The 23,078-nt window shown below is 39.2% G+C and overlaps 1 protein-coding gene across 1 annotated transcript in view; it reads left to right on the forward strand.

The window, feature by feature from the left end:
• Nucleotides 1–23,078, forward strand: part of LOC134749903 (cholesterol transporter ABCA5-like) — a 76,111-nt gene that overhangs the window by 29,822 nt on the left and 23,211 nt on the right. The window contains exons 2-16 of the mRNA XM_063684907.1: nt 12,942–13,104; nt 13,561–13,740; nt 14,043–14,215; nt 15,121–15,358; nt 15,813–16,039; nt 16,596–16,674; nt 17,090–17,197; nt 17,603–17,746; nt 18,137–18,287; nt 18,603–18,744; nt 19,761–19,991; nt 20,510–20,624; nt 21,555–21,704; nt 22,192–22,359; nt 22,835–22,910. Of these exons, the coding sequence (XP_063540977.1) occupies nt 12,942–13,104; nt 13,561–13,740; nt 14,043–14,215; nt 15,121–15,358; nt 15,813–16,039; nt 16,596–16,674; nt 17,090–17,197; nt 17,603–17,746; nt 18,137–18,287; nt 18,603–18,744; nt 19,761–19,991; nt 20,510–20,624; nt 21,555–21,704; nt 22,192–22,359; nt 22,835–22,910 (2,345 nt within the window). The remainder of the gene's footprint in view (nt 1–12,941; nt 13,105–13,560; nt 13,741–14,042; nt 14,216–15,120; nt 15,359–15,812; nt 16,040–16,595; nt 16,675–17,089; nt 17,198–17,602; nt 17,747–18,136; nt 18,288–18,602; nt 18,745–19,760; nt 19,992–20,509; nt 20,625–21,554; nt 21,705–22,191; nt 22,360–22,834; nt 22,911–23,078) is intronic.

Consider the following 23,078-nt stretch of genomic DNA (forward strand, 5'->3'; position numbering starts at 1 on the left):
GAGAAAATACCGGTATGCGATCACTACCCATATGATAAAAAACTTCGTTTATATTATTTATTTATTTAAAATTTTAATCAGGCTACAAGGCCCATATTACAAATACCTTACAGACTAACATACAAATGTACGTATTTTATAAATTTAAAACTAAACACTATTTATGCGACAAACCGGCGTGGCTTCGTTAAATCGTCTGGTCTTGTGTCGGATTCGGCAGTTTGCCCCGGAACCTCCGAAACACGACAACCTTCGGCCAAAAGTCGGCGCACTCGATGGTCCCCTGCAGCGGTCGCGGCACGCGCACCACAAAACAATTGAAGTGCACGTAGTGGCGCGATCGAAGCTACAAATTATTGCATGTTACTGTACTGTGATATTTAAACTGTACTCAGACCTTTTCTCGTCCTTGGCATTTTGACGTTTCAGGCTCTAGCGAGTGTCGTAAAGTTGCCCATAATCGTAACTAGTAGCCTCCAGGGCTTACCAAGTCTTAAGTCTGAAGCCTGGATTTACAACAAAAACCGGCCAAGTGCGAGTCGGACTCGCGCACTGAGGGTTCCGTACTTTTTAGTTTTTGTTGTTATAGCGGCAACAGAAATAAATTATCTGTGAAAATTTCAACTCTCTAGCTATCACGTTTCATGAGATACAGCCTGGTGACAGACGGACAGACGGTGTTGGGCGCAGGTCGTTAAAGGAAACGCCAACATAAATTTTAAATTACAGACTATATTTCCACTTCCATATGTGCCAAAGGTTACCGTTAAACTGACTGACATTTTTCTTACTTTACCTACATGTCTAAATATCTAAATGTACGCTATGTATCGTACAGACGGACAGACGGACAGCGAAGTCTTAGTAATAGGGTTCCGTTTTTACCCTTTGGGTACGGAACCCTAAAAAGTATTTTTAGAATTTAGCATTAGTAACAGTAACAGTTTTGAATGATTCACGGTTAGTGTTACTAGACTTATATCGACCGGGTGCAACTGCGTCGAAATATCAGCTCGAAAAATAGCTCGAAAACAATACAAAAGGTAATCACGGTCCATTCCATATCCCAATCAATATGTTAAGTGACATTCGGCGCGATTCGGGAAATGAATTAGAGATTCACTAGATATAGATATGAAATAGTAAAGATATTTGACGTCCCACGGGTAAAGGTACCTTATGGCGGTTGGAGCTTATGCTATTTATTATTAACACCGCTCCAATTAATATTGGATGGTCGCAATAGTTTGCGACGCTATGAGACGTAAGCGCCAGCCGCCATAAGGTACCTTTTGCCGTGAAATGTCACATATATCTTTACTATTTCATATCTAGTGAATCTTTAATTAATTTAAATATATTAATAACGGGCCACTAACGTGTGACACTCCTCGGTACGGAGTGAAACATGTCGAGCGTTTTTCGACTTAAAATACGTGAGTGACCCGTTATTAATATATTTAATATGTCTGTGTCTCACGGAAGTTTTGTTTCTAATTCATTTCTCGAATCGCGCCGATTGTCGTTACGCCTACACGCAGCATTTTTGTTACATAGCGGGAAAGCTATGCGGCTACATTGTAGCGCTACGAGCGTAGCGCAGCGGTGAATGAGTTAAGAAAAAACATAATATATGTAGGGCTTAGTAAAAAATAAAAGCTTCTAGGAGGGAGGGCAATTAGAGCTCCCGCACATGTTGCTGCAAATATATATATGTAGTGGTACATATATGTACCTATTATGGGTATGAACAAGTACGAGCGAAATGCATATGCGAACAATGGTAAAATGACATCATTTAGATATAATTTTGACATCACTATGTAATATAACATCATATGGAGCCGTGGCAAAATGCCGGGACAACGCGAGGAAGATGATGATGTAATATAACATTTAAAACTTCGCGTTTTGAACACATATTAAATCACATTTATAAACGGGTCTATCGCGAATTTATTTTGTTACCTTTATTTACCGACGTTTCGACACAGGTTTCACTGGTCGTGGTCGCGGCTAACTGATGTCCCAGCAAAATGTCAAAACAGAGATATGTGTGACTACCCCACGAAAAGTGTCCTGTAACCTGTGTCGAAACGTCGGTAAATAAAAAATAAATTCGCGAGAGACCTGTTTTTAAATGTGATTTAATCTCACTATGTAAGTTCGAATTAGCTTCCTGACTAGAGAAGGTCTAATGTTTTGTTTGAACATGTAAAAACTATACAATAGGAGAATTATACCTAAGACATATTATTTTCGTCACACTGGTTTCTTTATTTTACTTATGAGCTGATTACTAAGGAGGGAATATTAAAAACATAAAAAAGCTCCCAAAATAGTTGTGGTTAAAGGATCTCACGCTAGACCGGGCCGGGCCCGGGCCGAGGCGCCCGCACGTCATTTTCTGTGACGGCTGACGGCTGATCAGTGATCACGTGGTGCATTCCATAGAAAACGAAGCGCCGGAAGCTCTGGCCGGGCCCCGGCCCGGTCTAGCGTGAGTCGTCCTTTATACACATCGAATTGACTAAAAATATTTTCTATTTAAATGATTTATTCCCCTTTTTTAGGGTTCCGTACCCAAAGGGTAAAAACGGGACCCTATTACTAAGAGTCCGCTGTCCGTCTTTCTGTCTGTCACCAGGCTGTATCTCATGAACCGTGATAGCTAGACAGTTGAAATTTTCACACGATGTATTTCTGTTGCCGTTATAACAACAAATACTAAAAAGTACGGAACCCTCGGTGCGCGAGTCCGACTAGCACTTGGCCGGTTTTTCTTAAGTATACTTATTCCGGAGAATGAACAGACAAATGGCGCAGAAAAAAGCCTATTTAAGCTCCGTCTGGTTCCGATCTGAATAAATTTACAACACGTCTTCTAAGCAAATACATTTTTCAAAAGACTAAAGACCTAAACGCCTAGTTCTTAACTTCTTACACTGGAACTTACTCTTTAGTCCTTTCGGGGCAAAACTTCGCGGCAAGGGCAGACTCCCCGGCGGCGGGGGTTGGCATTTATCCCAGAGAATCTAGGTTACCCGGGCAAAATGGAATGAATAACCGGTTCAAAGCGGTTTGGTGTAAGGAAAACTAGTTCAGAAAAATATTTATATTAAAATCTTTAGCCAAAAAAGATATGTAGGTATGCAAACCGATCTGCAAAATACAGTTGTGGTAACATTTCCGTCATCCGTTGACACATTTGTGCCATTTTCAACCAAAAGGGTACTTATTGTCGGTTGTCAATAAGACGCTATTTCCATAAAGCTTCAATTTGAAATCAACCTTATCGACAAGCGACAATGTGGTACCTTTTAGTTGAAAACGTCACATTTTTGAATTGGTTGCAAAGATAGCTGATATAATCGTGGCTATATACCTATTCGAATATATTAACACCTCGTTTAATATAAATCTGTAGTTTTGACCCATATGAATACGAGGGTTTAACGTAAATACCACAGGATTAAACCTTTGCCGTATTCGGGTAGAACAAGAACCTCACTGGGTATACAAAGCAATTAGGTTCACGTCTCTCCTATGAATATAAGTAGAAGTAGGCGCTCTTGATGAAGGGTCAGCTGAGGTGGTGTGGGCATGTTTGGCGTATGAGTGATTGTAGACTACCTAAAGCCGTTTTCTACTCCCAGCTATAACGGAAGCAAGGTGGGCAGCACCTACGTTACAAGGACATGCTTAAGCGTCACCTAACTGCCTGCGGTATACCACCTGACAAATGGGAGGAGTATGCTTCTCAGCGGCCAGAATGGCGTTCTCGTGTTAAGATGAGCGTAAAGAACTTTGAAGACGCTCGTCTCATTGAACTTGATACGAAACGTCAGATACGTAAGTCCCGGCCGAAACCCTCCTATAATTACACTTACAATGATTCTGGTCAGCTTTATTGCCCCACCTGCGATAGAGTTTTTGAAAAATAAGTTCGGCTTTGCCAGCCATGTCAGAGCCCACGCTCGTAACTAGCTAGGGTCGCCGTTGCCGATTACGGCATGGAGCTACATATATAAGTACCCAAAGTAAAGGGCTTTTAAGCGTCATGTTTTGGTTGATTCCTTATCCACTATATGTAGTCCCTGTGATAAAATCACACAAGTTAGTAACTATTGTCTACAGAATTGACAGACTTTGTTTTAAAATGACATATAATGTACATATAATCTAATAGTATTATTATTTTGACCATATATTTTATTTTATTTTATTGTAATGTATTTCCTTTGAGATTGTGTAATTAATTTCGACATTACTGGTAGAGTAATGTGTCTTATAAATGTATTTGCATGCATTATATACTATGTTTTATGTGCAAATAAAAGATTGATTGATTGATTGATTGAAAATATGTACATGACCCCACACCTATCTTGCAAAAATTCGTACGATCACAGTCAACCTTTTCTTATTTTTTACAGAGTATTTACACTCGGCAATCATTTTATCTATCGCACCATGGGGTTTGCATAAAATAGGCAATCAGTCAAACAAGTCACGTCTCCAATGCAATCAGTCCGTACCAGTATGATTGACAGATTAATGCGTAACTGTACTAATGAGCTGCGTTGAACAATGGAAATCCAATAGGTCCTTATTTGAATTGAATGTCGCATCGTGACCCAAAATAGGATTAGAGCGCATTTTGGGGTTATATGTAATTTATTTTTCACTTGTCATGCTCGTAAAGTTCGACTTTAACCCTTAAATGCATGATTTTTTCTTTTTGCCTGGAATTAATATATGTCTTACATAATTGTTTACTGATTCTAGGAAAAATAAAAATAAAAATTAAAACATCGATTTTTCACTGCTTAACCAGTATTAGAAGTTACATAGGGTAAATAATAATTTATGTAAATTTATACAATTATTGGTAAAAGATATATCAAAAATCTTACTACCATTAGAAATTTATACTATTTGTAATATACCTATAATAAAGATTTTAAATATAAATAATTACAAACCCCGAAAAAACCGCCTAAATTACATACTAAAAATCATCAAATTTTTCCAATTTTCCGCCATTTCGTGTTAAAACGTAATGTAATTTTTTTTAAACTTAAATACTGCGCAAATTTGAATAAAACAACGGAAAGCTTATTAATTTACGATCAAAATAATTATACAGGACCAAATAGATTTTACCTAATTATGCATAAAATTATATGTTTTTTGTTGTGTACATACATACATCACTATGCATTCAAGGGTTAAGTCGTGCGTAGACGACATAAAGTTGCTTATTATGTTCTAGAGCATAAAGTAAAATCATCTATTACGACCCTTATTGACTTAGCAATAAAGTCCAAAATCTGCCATACAAACTGCCAGCCCTGCCGGCGTGCCCCGCGCCCCCGACACAACAGAGTACAATTTACTTTAGTCTTGAATAAATACGGTAAAATAACCTAAAATATTGGATATTATTGTATATTTTAATTACACTCGAAGTGAAAAGCAGAGTATAACAGGCATAAATGTCCATTTTTATCCTCGACTATATTGCTTGAACAAATAAATTGCCTCTACTATTTATGTACTATCTACTATTTATAGTATTTTGTTACCCTCGTGCACGTGTATTAACTAAAATGGATCAATTTTTCGCAAAAATTGGGCTTAGTGACTCTTTTATCTGGACCTGCTCACAAAACCATAAAATACACGAGATGATAGTCTCGCAGCATTTTGTAACAACATCTGCCGCTTCCATCTGGAATGCATTGAAAATTGTAAAAAAATTGGTCACCTGAATATTTTTTTCCGAACATGAATGTCTTATTTCCGCAAAAAATGGTGCATAAATTAGGCCCTCTTCGCTTAAGGCATGTATTAAGGTGAAAGCTGGCAACATGGAATAATTATTTGGCATTTTTTATTCGTTATTAGACCCTTTATTAGGTATATAAAATTTTATTAAATAACTTTGAAATTATAGTCTAGAGACAATCAACTTTGTAACAGAATTTATGGCTAGACTAGGTAATAATCTTATAAAGTACAATTGCACATCAGGTATTTAGGTAAAAGTAACAAGTTTGTTAATAAAATAATACACTAATATATGACTACTCTGGTTAGCTTTATCTCAAGCTCTTCGGAATTTAAACTCATGGAATTGGAAAGTTTGTCAATTTTAAAGAAATAAAAACTATATTCGTAGATTTCGTAGACTGTATAAAAGTTATTTTTATTTGATGACCAGTTTTTCTGTGACTAGCACAACTACCTATATATGTTAAGTCACTATTAGTCGCAGAAAATGAGTCAGTCTTCTTGTTCTTTGTCGTACACTATATATTAGAAATAAATATTTAGATGTGCTAAAGGGCCTGAACACTGTTATGTATCATCAAACATCGTCATAAAGACATTACTCGTCAGCTGGACAGCTGCCGCGTGCCAGATTTACGACGAAAACCTTTTTATTCCAAAACAATATAAAACCATGAAAATTTCACGGCGTATAAGTCCTTCTTCCACTAAAACAGATGATACAACCAACTCCAAAACGTCTTGTCAGCTTATTTATGTAATGATTTCATGCTCTTATTCTAATGAAGACAGATAATATAGGGAAATGGATTCGCGCCAAAAATGGACGCTTTTGTGGCCTTCACCTCGTATTATTACGAGTTACGAGATTACGTTCGCGTTGATAGGAAACGGCGACGGTGTGCTTAATAAAAACAAATGAAATACCGCATCGTTTAAGGCGTTATGTTCAAGGAGTAGGACTAGTTACTCCTGAACATGGCCACAGAATAAGTAATAATACAGAACGGCCACGCACCGCCCCGCCCCGATTTGAATTACTTCCCCCGCGACAGCAGATTGACGACCTTTTGCCGACCGCTTAGTACTGTTTTAAGCAACTTACTCACACAATGGCGCATGCCGCGTGTACAGATGTGTCGTTGACACAGAAACGCAAGTGATTTTTGGTGTATAGCGTGTCCGCCCCTGTGACATGGCACTTAACTCGATTTTAGATACCTCTCTAAACGGGTCCCTCTTTGCACAGAACTAGATGACAAAGAACGACTGTCAAACCATATAAGTGCGACACTTATTATGTCATGTTACAACATGTTAATAATAATGATCTATCGGTGTTTGACTGCTTTATCCACTACTTTTTCAAATGCCGTTATTTTATCGAAATAAAAATGTTATTAGCGCTATTAGCGCCTTTTGTATCTTTAATTTTCCTTTCGAACGGAAATAAGTAAATAACGAAACTTGTAACCGAGGGCACAGTCAGAATCAAAGTGGATTAATATAGCCTCTTTGTCACTATAGCATATTCGAGTGATAGAGCGAGAGATAGACGAGACATCGATTTTAAATGTTCGCGAATATAGCCCTGGGGGCCTAGCTGAGATGCATTAGCATCTGCGCCGTTTGCGCGTCTCTCTGTCACTTCCATATTAGTTTCCATATTAGCGTTTCGTTCGCTACGGCGCAAAGGATTAGCATCTTGGTTAAGGCCCCCTAATATCAATATCGGTATAGGTATAATTACTCGTAGTCTTTGAGCGGATCGATATTACGCCAATAGCCAAGGACAGAATTTTCAATTTTTTTTCTAAATAGCTACAGATAAACAACGACTATACTAAATACTCGTAACTACAGCATATTAAATGTGAAATGCAAGAATGTTACTAATGTGAGCGAGTACCTACAAAATATCAAATCTGGGACTACAAATGAATATTAAATGAGAATTAAAACGAAATTTCACGAATTCAGCCGAAATATTCATGTCAAATGTACAACGGACTGTAAATATTGGCCGAGTTTCTTTTATGCCCTGTTTTTTGTAGCCCATGCAATGCCAACGAGTTTAACGACGCCGTGTGTTTGGCTTGGCCGATGAATCCCCGTTTTTTTGCATTAGAAAAGACTACACGACCTTGACGTGTCTTTTTTTAAACACGCTTTAAAAAAATAGTAACTATATAATAGTAACTTAAGAATGGAGCGGTGGTGGCCGAGTGGATATGACGTCCGACTTTCAATCCGGAGGTCGCGGGTTCAAATCCTGGCTCGTACTAAGTTTTTCGGGACTTATGTACGAAATATCATTTGATATTTACCACTAACTTTTCGGTGAAGGAAAACATCGTGAGGAAACCTGCATACATCTGCGAAGAAATTCAAAGGTGTATGTGACGTCCCCAATCCGCATTGGGCTAGCGTGGGGACTGGGGACTATAGCCCAAGCCCTCTCGCACATGAGAGGAGGTCTGTGCCCAGCAGTGGGACATATGAGTACGCTCGCGTAATTATATTCGGGGCGGAATGCAGCAAAGCCATTCTGTACGAGGTTAGATTTTTGAAATGTATTTTTGCGTCGGTTTTCTCCTTGAAGGTCGTGTCAAAACCATTTCAAACCCAAAACAAAAGGTTAAATCGGAATCGGGCTAGGTAAATGGCCGAACAGAATTCCAATGACCTGACTACTTCAGAATACTTTGCCAACTTCCATAATTCCAGTAACGCAAGTATTTATCTCATTGCTCACTTCCTTTATGATTCACAGATGAAAAATAAACTTCCTTGGAATTTATTTGATGTTTCATAATGTATTGAAATGAACTGTTTCTATAGTTTCAAAAGCTAGAACTTTTGCGTAGTTCGAATGTCTCTACTTTTTACAGTATTTAAATATGATTTGCAGTGACGATCTTTAGAGAGTGTTAGCTGCCAAGTTTATTGCACTTTTAGCACCACCTAGAGGTCACTTGTGGCGGTGGGTAACTTCCTACGGACGTAGTGCAATATCGACCGAACATAGTATTTAAATCAGGCGATTGTTTAATTTTCTCTACTACTAGGAACTTCTTCTTGTCCTGAGCCTTATCCCATCATCTGGGGTCGGCTCTCCTTGTCTGCATTTTCCACTGTTCCCGGTTTTGGGCTACTGTGTTGTCTATTCCTATTACTTTTAGGTCCTTCTGGACCGTCGTCAACCAGGAGTCGTAGCACGGTACGCTTATCACCATGCCTGTCACGTTCTAACAAGTATGTGAGTGCGAAAGTGACGGACTTAGTGATAGGGGAAACCATGCTGCGCGGGCAGGTGGCGGGTGGCGGGCCGTCTTCCGGCGCCTCGCGCTGTGGTGGGTATGCTCAGGGCAGCTCTCTACTACTAGGAACGGGCACAATGTTTTGTTTATCTTTATTGAAACGAAAACGGAGTTACGTACAATATATGTCACAGTTTTGAATGATTCACGGTTAATTTCACTAGACTTATATTGTTTTATATTTCCTTCCCCACATTGACCTGACTTCAAAAGGAGGTAATTCACAACTGTCGATCAAACCTACGCAAACGCTACTAAAAACGAAATCTACTTTCAAAGTGACTTTCACTTGTATATTAGGTTAAGTAATATTACAAATCAAAATGGATCGTTTTACCCTATAAAGCAGGTTTTTACCTTCCCCTGTCACCTTGGCCCCTCCGGAAGTGCTGTCCTGAGGGTGCGGTGCATATTGTATGGCAGGGACTCTATTCTGCAATATACACAAATATACCGTTTATTCGTACTAAGTATACAATGTTTTTGTAGTACAAACCAGTTGACATTTTTTTAAATAAAAAAACCATTTAGACATAATCTATAAATGAAATAAATATCATATACAAAGGAAAAAATTACAAAGGCCTCCAGTGTTCGGGGCTGGAATCGAACCAGCGTCCTCCGTTTACGCGACAGATGCCTCAACCGCTCGGCAAAAATAGTAGTGACACTTGTAAAAACACAAATTAAAAATTATTTTCATAAGAAAGTAATTTAATTTGTTCTTAGGGTAAACATAATCTAGTCAATCAAGCGCTAAGTAACTCACAAAATATTTTACTAATGTATCATTTAATGAAATGAAATTCTTAATTTTCAGGCAACTACTAAAAATAACTCTATTTTCTTATTCAACTAATTTTGAATATACAATGCCAATTAGAAACGGCACTGATGTACTAAGAAATAAAAATAGCCTATTATTAAACTTAAAATCGAAATGTATAAATTATCCAAAATCCACGTCAGGTCGTTGCGCCACAGCACTAAGTAGGTAAATAAGTAAGTAAAAGTTATCAACCTAATTTCAATAACATTCTTACCGCGCGAGAACATAGCCCCAGTTATAATGCATGACACTGGCGCCTGGGGGGCTCACTCATTAGGGCGCCCTAATAATCACTCACAATAAAGGTAGGGTTCAAAAACACGCATTAAAGGTAAAGTTAAACTGCATGTGTGCGTTAAATTACTAGGTTATCGTTATCGCACGCAATGGGGAAATTGACAATGTGACATTTCCAGAAATGAAAAAAACGAAAAAAGCAAGTTTAAATATGGCCACAGAATAAATATAGTTGGTCAAACCAATTTGGCAGTCAGTAACAACCAGGAAAATTATACTCATCCCTTTTCTTTTGGGTACTAGTACTAGTGTAAGACAAGATAGTATGATTCTCTCTGTCTATGTTTGAAATGAGACAGTCCTTTGACAAACTATAATAGGGTATTTGACTGTATTTAAAATAAATTATTTTACACCATGCATGAAATAAAGCACCAGAAGATTAATAGAAAAGCGTAGACAGCAGTTATTTTTAGACACTATTTCTATTTTAAAACCCACATACAATTATAAAGAGTAGGTAATTTGATTGTGACGTCGCATGCTAGTGTTTCATATAAATTCCATAGTAGTAAAATCGTTTTGACAGTTCGAAAAAAGAAGCTGATTTGAATAGTAGTCAAAGACCCTATAGTACTACCGTACAGAAAGGAAACAAAACGGAAGTTTGACAGCGGTTCAGGGTCGAATCATGCTGTCCCTTTCTAATATATGGCACTATCCCTTTCGGCTATTTATGGTTGTCAAAATTCGAGTCATTATCTTATCTGTGGTCGTGCACGCAAAGGGACGTCAAGTTGTGCCAACCCTAATACTCGTAATTGCTCGGAGCAATGCTGAGCCGAACGGAGCCGAGTTTGACCGAAAGGAGAAGTGTCCCCCCACTGGTCGTACTCCCTGTCTTGTGGACGTGTAGTAATAAAAACACGCTTCATTTTTAAGTAGTTCATTTCCGTATTCCGGTAAATATTTAATAGTAATGATCGAGACTCGACTTCTATAATTAACAATTCGCTATCGAGCTCCCACATAGTTATTAACTAAACTAAACACAGACAAAACAAAATACATGAGTTTTAGCATCACGAATTCCACCCAACCCAACTTTGATGAAGATCTAAAAATTCACACTTGTGACAGAACGAATCTAAAAAATTGTAGCTGCCCGATCATTGAAAAAGTATCAAAAATTAAATACCTAGGGATCACCTTGGACGAGCATCTAGATTGGTACGTTCACATTGATCAACTAATCTGTAGGGTCCGTAAGCTGCACTGGATCTTCAGGACGCTAAGGCATATTGTACCAGGTAGAGCACTAACAACCCCGTATAAACAACGGAATATATTAACAGAAATTTACACATCCCTGGTGCAGTCCGTCTTGGTGTACTGTATACCTGTCTGGGGTGGGGCGGCTAAAACGCGACTCATTAACCTGGAAAGAGCTCAGCGTGCACTCTTAAAAACAATGTATTTTAAAAAGATCCGTTTCCCCACAGAATCATTATACCATCTAACCGACCTATTATCAATAAGGAAACTATATATTTTACAAATGACCTTAAAAAAACATAAAACCCTTTCTTACAGTGCCGACTATGACTCCAGAAGGACAATAAAAAACGTTGCTAATATAACTAAAACTAAAACCAAGTTTGCGCGCTCACAATACAATGTGAAGTCTAGTCACATGTACAACAAAGTCAATAGGTGCCTAAACATTTACCCAAAACTTTACTACGATTGCAAATCAACAATTACAAAATGGTTAAAATCAAAAAGCTACGAGGAAATAGAAGACTTACAAAAATAAAATACTATATGTTACTAGAGATTCACACATCAACTTACTAAATACATACATACATACGCACACACACACACACACACACACACACACACACACACACACACACACACACACACACACACACACACAAATTACTGGCTCCTTTACTCCTTTTTTAATTTTAATTTTAATTCCTCTAATTCCTTTTTTATTACTGCATGTCTAACAACCCAGTTATTCACTTAGTTCTTTAAACAAATGTTATATATAAAATTTTAATTGTATACATGTTTATATTACTTAAACTAGTACTTAAAAAAAAAGTTTCGTGTAACAATCTGTTAATTAAGGAAGAGCGGTGTTGCCCAACACAGGCAAATTTTGCTTACCGGGCAGCACTATCCCCTACTTATAGACACCTGTATATTTTACGAAAATAAATAATTTTAATTTTAATTTTTTTTTAATTTTTTTTTTAATTAATAATTTCATATTAATTTAAAAATCCTTTAAAATAACATTACAATGCGGATTAAAATAACGGAGTTCAGTACGGATATGATAGTCGTTCTTGTCAACGTGACAGCGTGATAAAACGGTGTCTGTCACTTTCAATCCCGCGGTGCCATAAGTGACGGTTATTTTATCACGTGGATAAAGCCATCCATAATACACCTGCTGAGGTACCTAATTAATTATGATGATGACAATAAATAATTCACTCGATAACCTTTTAAATCGATTAAAAATAGGTACTAATCTCAAAACCTATAACCTGGGGTTCTATGTATAAGGCTGTATGTTGTTTACTTTTGTATTATATGTGTTTGCTTGTAAATTTATTTTGAGGTTAAGGCAATATAGAGGATTTGTATTGTATTGTAATCTCTATAGAATAGTGTTATGGTAGGTATAGTCTGAAATGTGGCATGATCATAACAATGACGGTCAACACTTATTGTTACAGGAAATGCGAAAAAGGCGCCGGCACACCCGACTGCGTGGCGGCGGGCAGCAGGCTGCGCGGGAGCATGGGCTCGCGGCCGCCCGCTCGCTTCTGGCCGCAGCTCTGGGCCACCACCGTGCGCAACCTGCTGCTCAAGAAGAGGGACACGAGAAAGACCTTGGCTGTGAGTAGGACACTATCACTCAGTTTAATCTGGGTTAAAACATGATTAATACGCTTCAAAGGTCAGATTGGTAAGAATCCTGGTCACGGCACCAACTTGTAACTGCTCATCCATTGTTAATTTAGAGATACGATACAGGTAACGATGATGCCGTTCTTATACCAGGTGTGGCTTGTAACACAAGCAAAACTTAAGTCTGTACACCTCAAACTATCCAACATTTAACATTTAAAACCTTCGCGCTTTGAACACATATTAAATCACATTTGTAATCGGGTATATCGCGAATTTATTTTGTTAACTTTATTTATCTTTTCGTCGGGTAGTCGCAGTTGAACCAGTGAAACCTTTGTCGAAACGTCGGTAAATAAAGGTAACAAAATAAATTCTCGATTTACTATGTATGTCTAGACAATCTTACTGTCCATTAATTTTGACTCATATATTATTTCACAGGAGGTGCTAGTGCCGCTATACTCATTGGGCGTCTTAATATTCCTGAAGATGCTGGTACCGAACCCCAACTTCCCTGAAGTCATTAAGCCTGGCCGAACGGTGCGCGTGCACTATGACGCCTTCCCAGCAAACCACTCTGTTGCTGTCGTCGCGGATTGGCTGAATGATAATGGGACTGTGGTGAGTACAAAAAGTAATACATTTGACCGGTTGTAACCAGATTTCGATGTAACTAACACAAAGGAGCCCCAGAACAAGTGTTGTGTTTTTTAGTTTCTTGCAAAGAATAATAACTAAATTTCTCTTATCCGTCACTGATTATCAGATCGTCAGAAGTCAACCAAATCTCACTAATTACTACTACAAGTTAACAGCCAAAGTGGACCATATTAACATCTAAATAAGGTTGTTTTCGTTTAATAATTTTTTAGTAATTAGTGAGTTTTGGTTGTCATATTCAGATTATATTATTCCTCCTGCAGGCTTTCCTCGAAGAACTGAACGAGATGCTATTGGAGTCCCATCAGCAGCCAATCCGCTGGGTGCGCTATAACAACACCACCGAGCTGAACGACGCCTACCACAGCGACGCCAAGAACTTCCCCATCGCCATCATATTCCATACGGATCCTACAAGCTTCGGGGAACCACTTAGGTAAGACAAAACCATTTTCTGCTAACAAATCTCTTCTTTCCTGTTTGACCCCGTCGGAGATCCCATTATAATGGTACCCTCTTCCTTATTCCCTACTGCCAGTACTGCCATTTAAAAAAATACATGAGTTGCTCTTAGATTCCTGGCAGTAACTCATTTAGGTGAACTTTAATAATACCACCGAGCTGAACGATGCCTACCAGAGTAACACCCATCGTAGTCATATTTCATACACGGATCCGAATAGCTTCAGGGAACCACTAAAGTAAACAATAACACCTTCACTAATGAAAAAATCCCTTCTCTGATCTATGACTTCGTCCGAGACCTCATGGTTTTTACTTCCATATTATACTGCTATCTTAAGATGCTATCAAAACCATCCCTTCGGTGAAATGTTATACTTAATGACACCACCGAGCTGAACGAAGCCTATCATAATTTCCGATATACACTGCCAGTTAATTGAAATAAAACTGTGCGCTAGATACTTATCGATAACTACGTTTGTTTGGCAACATTTCGGATTCCCTTTCGCTGTTTTAAACCACTCTAAACACAGATGCTAGAAGTACTGTTTCTATTTCCTGATACGAACGTATGAAATAACTTTACAATATGTAATGCAATATAGATCTCTTCGCAAGTCATTCTTTCGCGCCAGAAAAAGTCATTATTCGCTTTAACTTTACTTCTGTGCACATGCTTAGAAAGGTAACTCAGGGAGCTATGACATTGTGTAAATACCTTCCTGCTTACGCTGCTGCCGATATTTATGCTGCTACTCGAATTGCCGTCAGAGTAATTTTGAGTATGACAGTTTACAGTTTGCCCGATGCGGCGTGTTTACACAATGCAGCTCTGTAGCACGAGCGTGTTAACGACATATAACGCTTTTTCTGCAGATACACAATCCGCACAAATCCGTCAAACTTCGGGACCCCCTCAACTCGAACCCTCTACACATCCGACGCGTTCTGCCGCGAGGCTCCTCCGAAAGGTGACTGGTCGTCAGACTGGTCGCGCGGAGGACAGCTGATACCGCTGTCGGAGATGCACAGCGAGGATACGTGTCCTGTGCTGCAGTATTACTATTCTGGGTTCTTGGCGCTGCAGACTTTGATAGATTTTACGAAGATTAAGGTAAAACTTTTATTTATTTGTTTTCCACGGTAAAAGTTATATTGATACAATTTTAATCTCAGAAAGAGCCTATTCCATTTGTTTAAAGCTGTCAATCACTTTATTACCTACCTGTGTTTATCTTTAATCGAGGTTGTCAATGTTTTGCTATCAAATTTGTCTTTAGCTGATTAATATGACTTTATCCTCAAGTTCCTCAACTGCTACTGCCCTTCTTTATGAATTAATTTTTTAACAAGCAGAAACGTCTGCGATCGATGCTATCCAGAGGCCGTGAGTTCAAGTCTCACCCAAGGCAGTAATTTTTCCACTTTTAAATTTATTCTAAGCTTCTTTATGAATGTTCTGTGATTTGTATATCGTATGGATGTTCTCGTCATGATCATGAAAAACGTTAAATTTCGATTGTCGAATGGCTGTAAGTACCTACGTATGCACTTTTATCATTTTTCAGCTGGACACCGGCACACCCTTCCCCCCACCTCGAGTGGACCTAACCCAGTTCCCAAAACGCCAGCACACCGGCGACTGGCTGGTCATCTTTCGCGTCATCATGCCCATGTACATGGTGATGACCCTCAGCCAATTCATCACGTATCTGCTCATGTTTGTAGTGGGCGAGAAGGAAAAGAAGATCAGGGAGGGGATGAGGATTATGGGGCTGAAGGATTCTGTTTACTGGTAAGTTTTGTGTAAATATTATTATGCTATAAGGTATCCCCTCTTGCTACTGCCAATTATGTGAAAAGTTTCTATAGAGATTGGGCATCTTAGAAAAATCTGTTTGGTATTATTGAAGTTATAAATTACACACAGACTGAAAAATAAAAATTGCCCATTCAAATTCTGTGTACTTATTTAATCATCAAAAATTGTATCACTAATCGGGAATACTAATGACAAATGAGAACACTGAACGTGTGTATGCCGCACTGACTAATCATTTACGAATTGAGCCACAGGTCAAAGTCTTTCTCAAAGAAATAGGATTAAAAATGAGGTACAAAGTGAAATGTTTGATACAGAGAGGTACAGAGAGGTAACGCCGCCGGCGTAATGGGGTCCATGCCGCAGGCCGACCTGTTGGACGGGGCATTTTTTTATGATTGGGTTTTATGTTTTAGGTTAGTTTAATTTTTATACTCTATGTTTAGGTAGTTATTTATTTAATTTTAAATTGTATTTCTCAAATAAATGTTTGATTAATTTTAATGTATACCTATATTGTATCTTTAAGGGCATCATGGTTCCTGATCTACGCAGTCTTCGTAACAATTCTATCAGTCTTCAGCACTGTTCTACTGTTTGCTTTAAAGGTAAGATTATAATTGAGAATATTGCGAAATTTACTGTTGTAGCCCTGTTAAGAGTACGAAGACGTTCATAATAAATATTACAGACTACTGATGAAGATTACTGATGATACTGATGAAGGATTATTAGTTTTAGTTTTATAATTTATATATTATATTGTATATATTAGGTATATGTATATATATTATATGTATTGTATATGTATTTTGATGGTCTTGCATATGTACCTATATGTTAAATTTTAATTTAGCTTTGCGTATTATATTTTGTTAGTAGTAGTAGCACCGCCCACAATCTCTCTGCTTTGCCCTAAGGCTGACTGATAGAGAATGCTTTTGGCATTAAGTCCACCTTTTGTACGATAAGTATTTCTTTTGTGCAATAAAGATTAAATAAATACTGGTGTATCTTTTTCAGGTGTTCCAACATTCGTCGTACATCCTAATCTTCCTTCTGATGCTGCTGTTCGGATTCACGATAATCACCTTTGCATTCATGCTCACACCATTCTTCGATAAGGCTAGGGTGAGTATGATGTTTGTCAAAATTTGTATCAATGATATATTGTAGCTTCATAATTTATTTAAAAATCGATATGAGATCAGTAGGGTAGAATTCCCGATTCTGGACCAGTGACGTCATGATGACGTCACAGAGACGTCATCACATGACGAGAAGCTATAAGAAGGCTTGACAAATGAACCTAGGATCTTATTGGGTGTCAGTTGATTCTCCACGATGCAAAATATTCTGAGAAAACTTACATTGCATTGGTAGAAAGAAAAAGAGTGTGTGCGTGGGAGTCCCTCTCAAACCCTCTTGTAAAATTAGAGGAGGCTTCTGCCTAGTAGTACGGTATAACTATAGGCAAGAGATGTGATATGTGAGAAACTCTAGCATAAAACAATAATGTTATCTTTTTGTATCCAGACGGCCGGTATCCTAGGCAGCTTCGCAGTGAACCTGATGAGCGGCCTCTACTTCATCCAAGTGTTTGTGCAAAACGCCGACTCACTTGCCTTCTGGTTCGTCTCTCTCATCAGCTCCAGTGCATACGCGCTTGCTATGGATAAGGTGAGTTTTGTACTCCTGATTTTTGTCTCTTTGTGTTGTCGTGGCCAGATATGGCATTAATTTAAAAAAATATCGGTTGGCCACATCCTGAAAAAGTCAACCTTAATTAAGTGTATATTAGTAGCAAAAATTCTAAAATTATATTTTATGAAATGATCCTATTCTATGATCTGGCCACGACATATCTCCAGACTAATTATGACCACTACCCAACGACTGACGATGATCTTGTGTTTGTTCATGGATTATTACTTTGCTTGACTTAGCCTGGTTTTACCGTAAAAGGGTTGGTTAGCAGATCAGACGCATATTGCTTTGTTTGTGTATCTATTATAAGTTTTCTGTATTCTGGCAATAAATCAATTCTGTTTCTGTATTTGTATGTTCCAGGCCTTAGTACTAGACATGCAAGGGCAGGGCGTGACGTGGGATAGTCTTTGGAGCGGACCTGGAGTGCCATTCGGCGGCAGCCTTATCATGATGGCGGTGGACACAGTGCTTTACGCCCTCATAGCTTATTGGCTTGATGCTGTGATGCCCAGTAAGTCCTCTGGTTCCTTAGGGAAGTGGGGCGCCGCCTGCAGGAAAGGGGCTCATAGCATGCCCTGTCAATCCCTAGAATTGTGTCAACTTTTTTTTTATAGAATTTTATGCCCTGGATGCCAGCCCTATAAGCCAAATCTCATAGAAAACGGGGCAAGTTCTGATGGCGCCATATATGTAAACCTTTGACAGTTGCCAACCCCATTACCACAAAACTCATGGCGTCCTACAGCACCATCTACGTCTAAAATAAGTCCTCCTTGATTCAACGTTGTATGACTATGACTATACTAAAAAAACGTCTCCTTTCTAGGTGAATACGGTATAAAACAAAAACCTTGGTTTTGCCTGTTACCCTCCTACTGGGTTGGCAGTCGACGTGGGCGAGTGTCGGCCGTGCACTTCCACTCTAACGGCGACACGCAACATAATAAGGATATTGAGCCAGTGCCTAGGTAAATTTCAAGTTATATTCTTGATTTATATTTATTTTATGGACTATATATGGTACATTTTGTTAGCCGAAGCCTGCAACTTCGTCGGCGTAGTAGTCGTTAAAACTTCCATTGTCAGTCCCTTACTTACTTACTCCGTTGGCTCATCGACAAAAATTAGACTTGGCCTTCGACACCGGCACAAGTGTCTCGGTTTTCAGTTTTTACCTTAAGAGTTTAATTTCAAAAAATCTTATTGGAGTTTAAAATATTTCAAGAAAATGCGCTTTAAATTTGAAGGTCCTACATTCAACAGTTTAAGTTGTAAGTATCAGCATTCAACTATTTGTTAGTGTCCGATCGATACAAGATTATTTGCCGAAACCGAACCTACGGCCAAAACTTCAGTTGGGCACTACTATTTGTATGGGAGCGCTTACGTGTGGTGACCTTGATTATTCTATTTGCTTCGTCTAGTATTTGAGTTGGTCTGTGCTTAGCCCACACAACTATACTGGATATACGATATACGGCATAAGTAATTTTGCATTGATCTACACCAGCAAACGTTTGAGGAGAAGAGCCAACCACGCTAAAAATCCTCAGTTCTAGAAATCTCAGAGCCATAAAACTTAATTTGAGTCGTCTAAGCCCTATGTGAGTAATATTTAGGGTTTCTCGGATAGCCGCTATTGCAGCTCCAAATAGCCCCATGCAGCTCGCGAGCCGCAGTTTTCCGACCCAAGGTACAAGGTTAGGTACCGTACCTAATTCAGGCCCCGTAGACGACATGCCAATCGCTAGCGCTACGCAGCGAACGAAACGCAACTGTCACTGTCACACTAATATGAAAGAGTGATAGAGAGACACAAAGCGATTTGATGGCGAAGCGATAGCGATTGTCACCTTAGCTAGGCCAGCAGATATATTCCGAATTGGGCTGGATGTAGAATGTAGACCTGCATATATGGTCACAATCCTCAGACATTAGGGAACGACAAAAAAATCTATTTAAATTTAACGACCTTTTTCAACAGAGAACTCCAAGACAAAGAAGCCATCCGCATCGTTGGCCTCCAGAAGTCCTTCCGTCACTGCCGCAGACCAGAGGTCAAGGCCATCGACAACATAGAGTTGAGCATCTATGAGGGACAGATCACGGCGGTGCTGGGACATAATGGGGCGGGGAAATCTACGCTGTTTAACATACTGACTGGGTTGACCGCTCCCACGGCTGGGACGGCGTATGTGTATGGATTGGATGTTAGGTAATCTTTTAACTGTTTGTATATTTATTTATCAGGCTGTATTTAAAAATGTACAGCTACGAAGAGCAAACAGCAAATGAAGAGAACAGTAGTTTTAGGAAGACAATGGGGCTAAGAAATCCACCCTGTTTCCCTGACCTCGGCTGACGAATGTATTTGGATTGTATTGCATGTTGTATAAGCCCTCTGTTAAATCACAGAAAGATAATACATATATCTCGGTATCTATAGGTACATGGTGCCCGCACAAATCATTATTAAGTTTGCAATTTTTTTTAAATACAAAAAAAGGAAGATTTTCATTTCTGAATGTTCTCCAAACTCAAAAGAACCCCCACCCCCTCTTACAACCCCTTTGGTGTTGCGGGTGTCCATGGGCGGCGGTAATCGCTTACCATCAGGTGATCCGTCTGCTCGTTTGCCTCCTATTTCATAAAAAAAAATATTTGAGAATTTTCGAGCACTGATGTTTTTTTTTTAAATTATTAGCGAACTTAAACATTTGATGACGTTTTCAGGGACCCCAACGACATGCACGAGATCCGGCAGATGATCGGCGTGTGTCCGCAGCAGGATGTCCTGTTTGATCTGCTGACTGTACGGGAACATCTCCAATTTTTCGCTGCCGTTAAGGTGAGCCTTACAAAATACCGTGATTTGGAGTCCCTACATGCCTAGAGAACTGCAGATTAGTGAACGGACTATCATCATTAACTTAAGAGTTATTCTCTTGTCGGTGGAGTATCTTCCAGCTTTCCCTATCCCGCGCCAGCTCTTTGACTTTTTGATACGACACGACCCCTACTTTTTCTTTCACTTGATCTAAAAAGCTGCGTCTGGGTTTTCCTCTACCCCGCTTCCTTCCTATCCGCCCCTCCAGGATAGTTTTAAAGAAGTAGTCGTGTCGTATTAAGTGTCCAATCATTTTCCCGCGTCTATTTGCAATAGTGTTCAGAATAGCTCTTCTTTCACTCACTCTTCTTAGCACCTCCTCATTCGTTATCCTGTCTCTCCAACTAATGCCTTCCATTCGCCTCCAGCACCACATTTCAAATGCTTCCATTCTCTTTCTATCTCTTAGGGTCATTGTCCACGTTTCACTTCCATAAAGGGCTATACTCCAGATGTACACCTTAATCAGTAGAACGGACTACCTGGGTCAATAATATGACTTCTAATTCACTTTCGTAGATACGTATTTGGCGAATTCATTGCACTTCTTTTAGATAACCGGGCACGCGATTCTGAATAAAAGATTACTCCCGTTCCGTTCCGGGTCCGAGCAGAGGCATCCGATACTTTGTTTTCTATGAGGGGTGATCAATGACCACGTGATGCTTTCTAAACATGGAAAACTGAAGTGTCGGACGCCTCGACCCCGACCCGGCCCGTTCTAGCCTTAGTCATCCTTGAATGCTCGTTTAATCCACCTAGGGTCTTACATTTGTAAGATAAAAAGAGGGAAAAGACAAACAGAAGTACCTACCTGCAAATCCGTCATCTTATTTAAGACATTTGACGGAAATTGTACAGTAGACACCTTTATTTTTCTTTTTTTACCAGGGTATACCGCGCAAGCGTCAGAACGAGGAGATCAGCAAAGCAATGAGTGACGTCGGTCTCAAAGACCAGGCCAACGTGTTCTCCAAACATCTCTCTGGGGGACAGAAGAGGAAGCTTAGCATCGCTATAGCTTGCATAGGCGATCCCAAGGTAATTCAACCCTTTACATGTTCAGCTACTTTTCCCCATCCAACATACCATCTCTTGCTCCACGGGGCTACGACAATTAAATTCAGAGCGTCCGATACACGAGACCGAGAGTTGTGGGATATTTCCCCTTAATTAAAAAATTAGTTGATATATTTTCATTAGCCTGGCATGTTTCAGATAAAGGCTATTTTAGATAAGTGGGTATCAGGTTTTTAACATCTAGAGCTGGAGAAAGTTAGAAAGGTCATTCCAACAAAAGACATGCTCTTTAAAAAAATCGTATCTCCTTGTAGTAGGAAATAATGGAACATCGGAAAGTCAATTGGCAGGAGTACCTATCTTCTCGAGATCGGAATAGGTTCTGAATTCCAATTTGTGTTTAGTCTCTAGTTTTCTAAACAGTTATATGCTTTAAGGGTTAAGCCTAAAGCGATTTCCCGTTTTACCATAACAATAATTCTCAGATAATAATGATTATAATTCTCAGATAATAATCCTGGATGAACCAACGGCAGGCGTGGATCCCGTGTCTCGCAGACAAACATGGCGGATCCTGCAGCGGGCCAAAAAGGGGAAGGTTCTTCTCTTGACCACGCACTTTATGGACGAGGCGGACATATTGGGGGATCGGAAGGCGGTCATTAGTAAAGGCAGGGTGAGTAGCAAAGAACCCTAACCAGCCGTAGATGTACACTCGCAATCTAGAAACGTTTAAATATTCTTTCTTTTTTTCTTCTTTCTTTTTTTCTTTTATTTTCCTAAAAGTTTGGGAGATTGGAATTGCAGGAGATTTTTGTTTATTACACTGGTGACTCATTGCGGCCGAAACCGTCCCCAACGCAGTTTTGACCTTTAACCAAAAACTTCAACGGTTTCTGGGATCAGAAAATATAGGTTCATTTGCTAAATCTTTCTATGACCCAAATCGTTAGGGGTTGGGACCTAGCACTACTTATGATAATTATGATATTAGTGGCTATAGTTTGCGAACAAAATCCGAATAAGCGAAATCAAGTCCTGCTTTCGCCAGATGACCGGCTGTAGCACCCTCCCGCTTCTCAGACCTTCCATGAAACTCGTGCGGAACTTGTAAGAATTTTTAATATTTTTAATACCCAATTTGATTACAGGTGAGATGTGCTGGCACATCATTATTCCTGAAGAATAAATTCGGTATTGGATACCACCTCACTTTAGTATTAGATGGTAAGTATACTTACTTAGAGCCAATTGCACCATTCCACTTACCCGAGGTTAAGCGGTTAAACCGTTAACCCAGTGTTAAATTGTACTGGTAACCATGGTAACTCCAGGTTTAACCGGTTAACCCCGGGTTAGTGGGATGGTTCTAGCGGCCCTAAATAACATAGTTAA

The sequence above is a fragment of the Cydia strobilella genome, chromosome 19 (assembly GCF_947568885.1).
Source record: "Cydia strobilella chromosome 19, ilCydStro3.1, whole genome shotgun sequence".
NCBI lineage: Eukaryota > Metazoa > Arthropoda > Insecta > Lepidoptera > Tortricidae > Cydia > Cydia strobilella.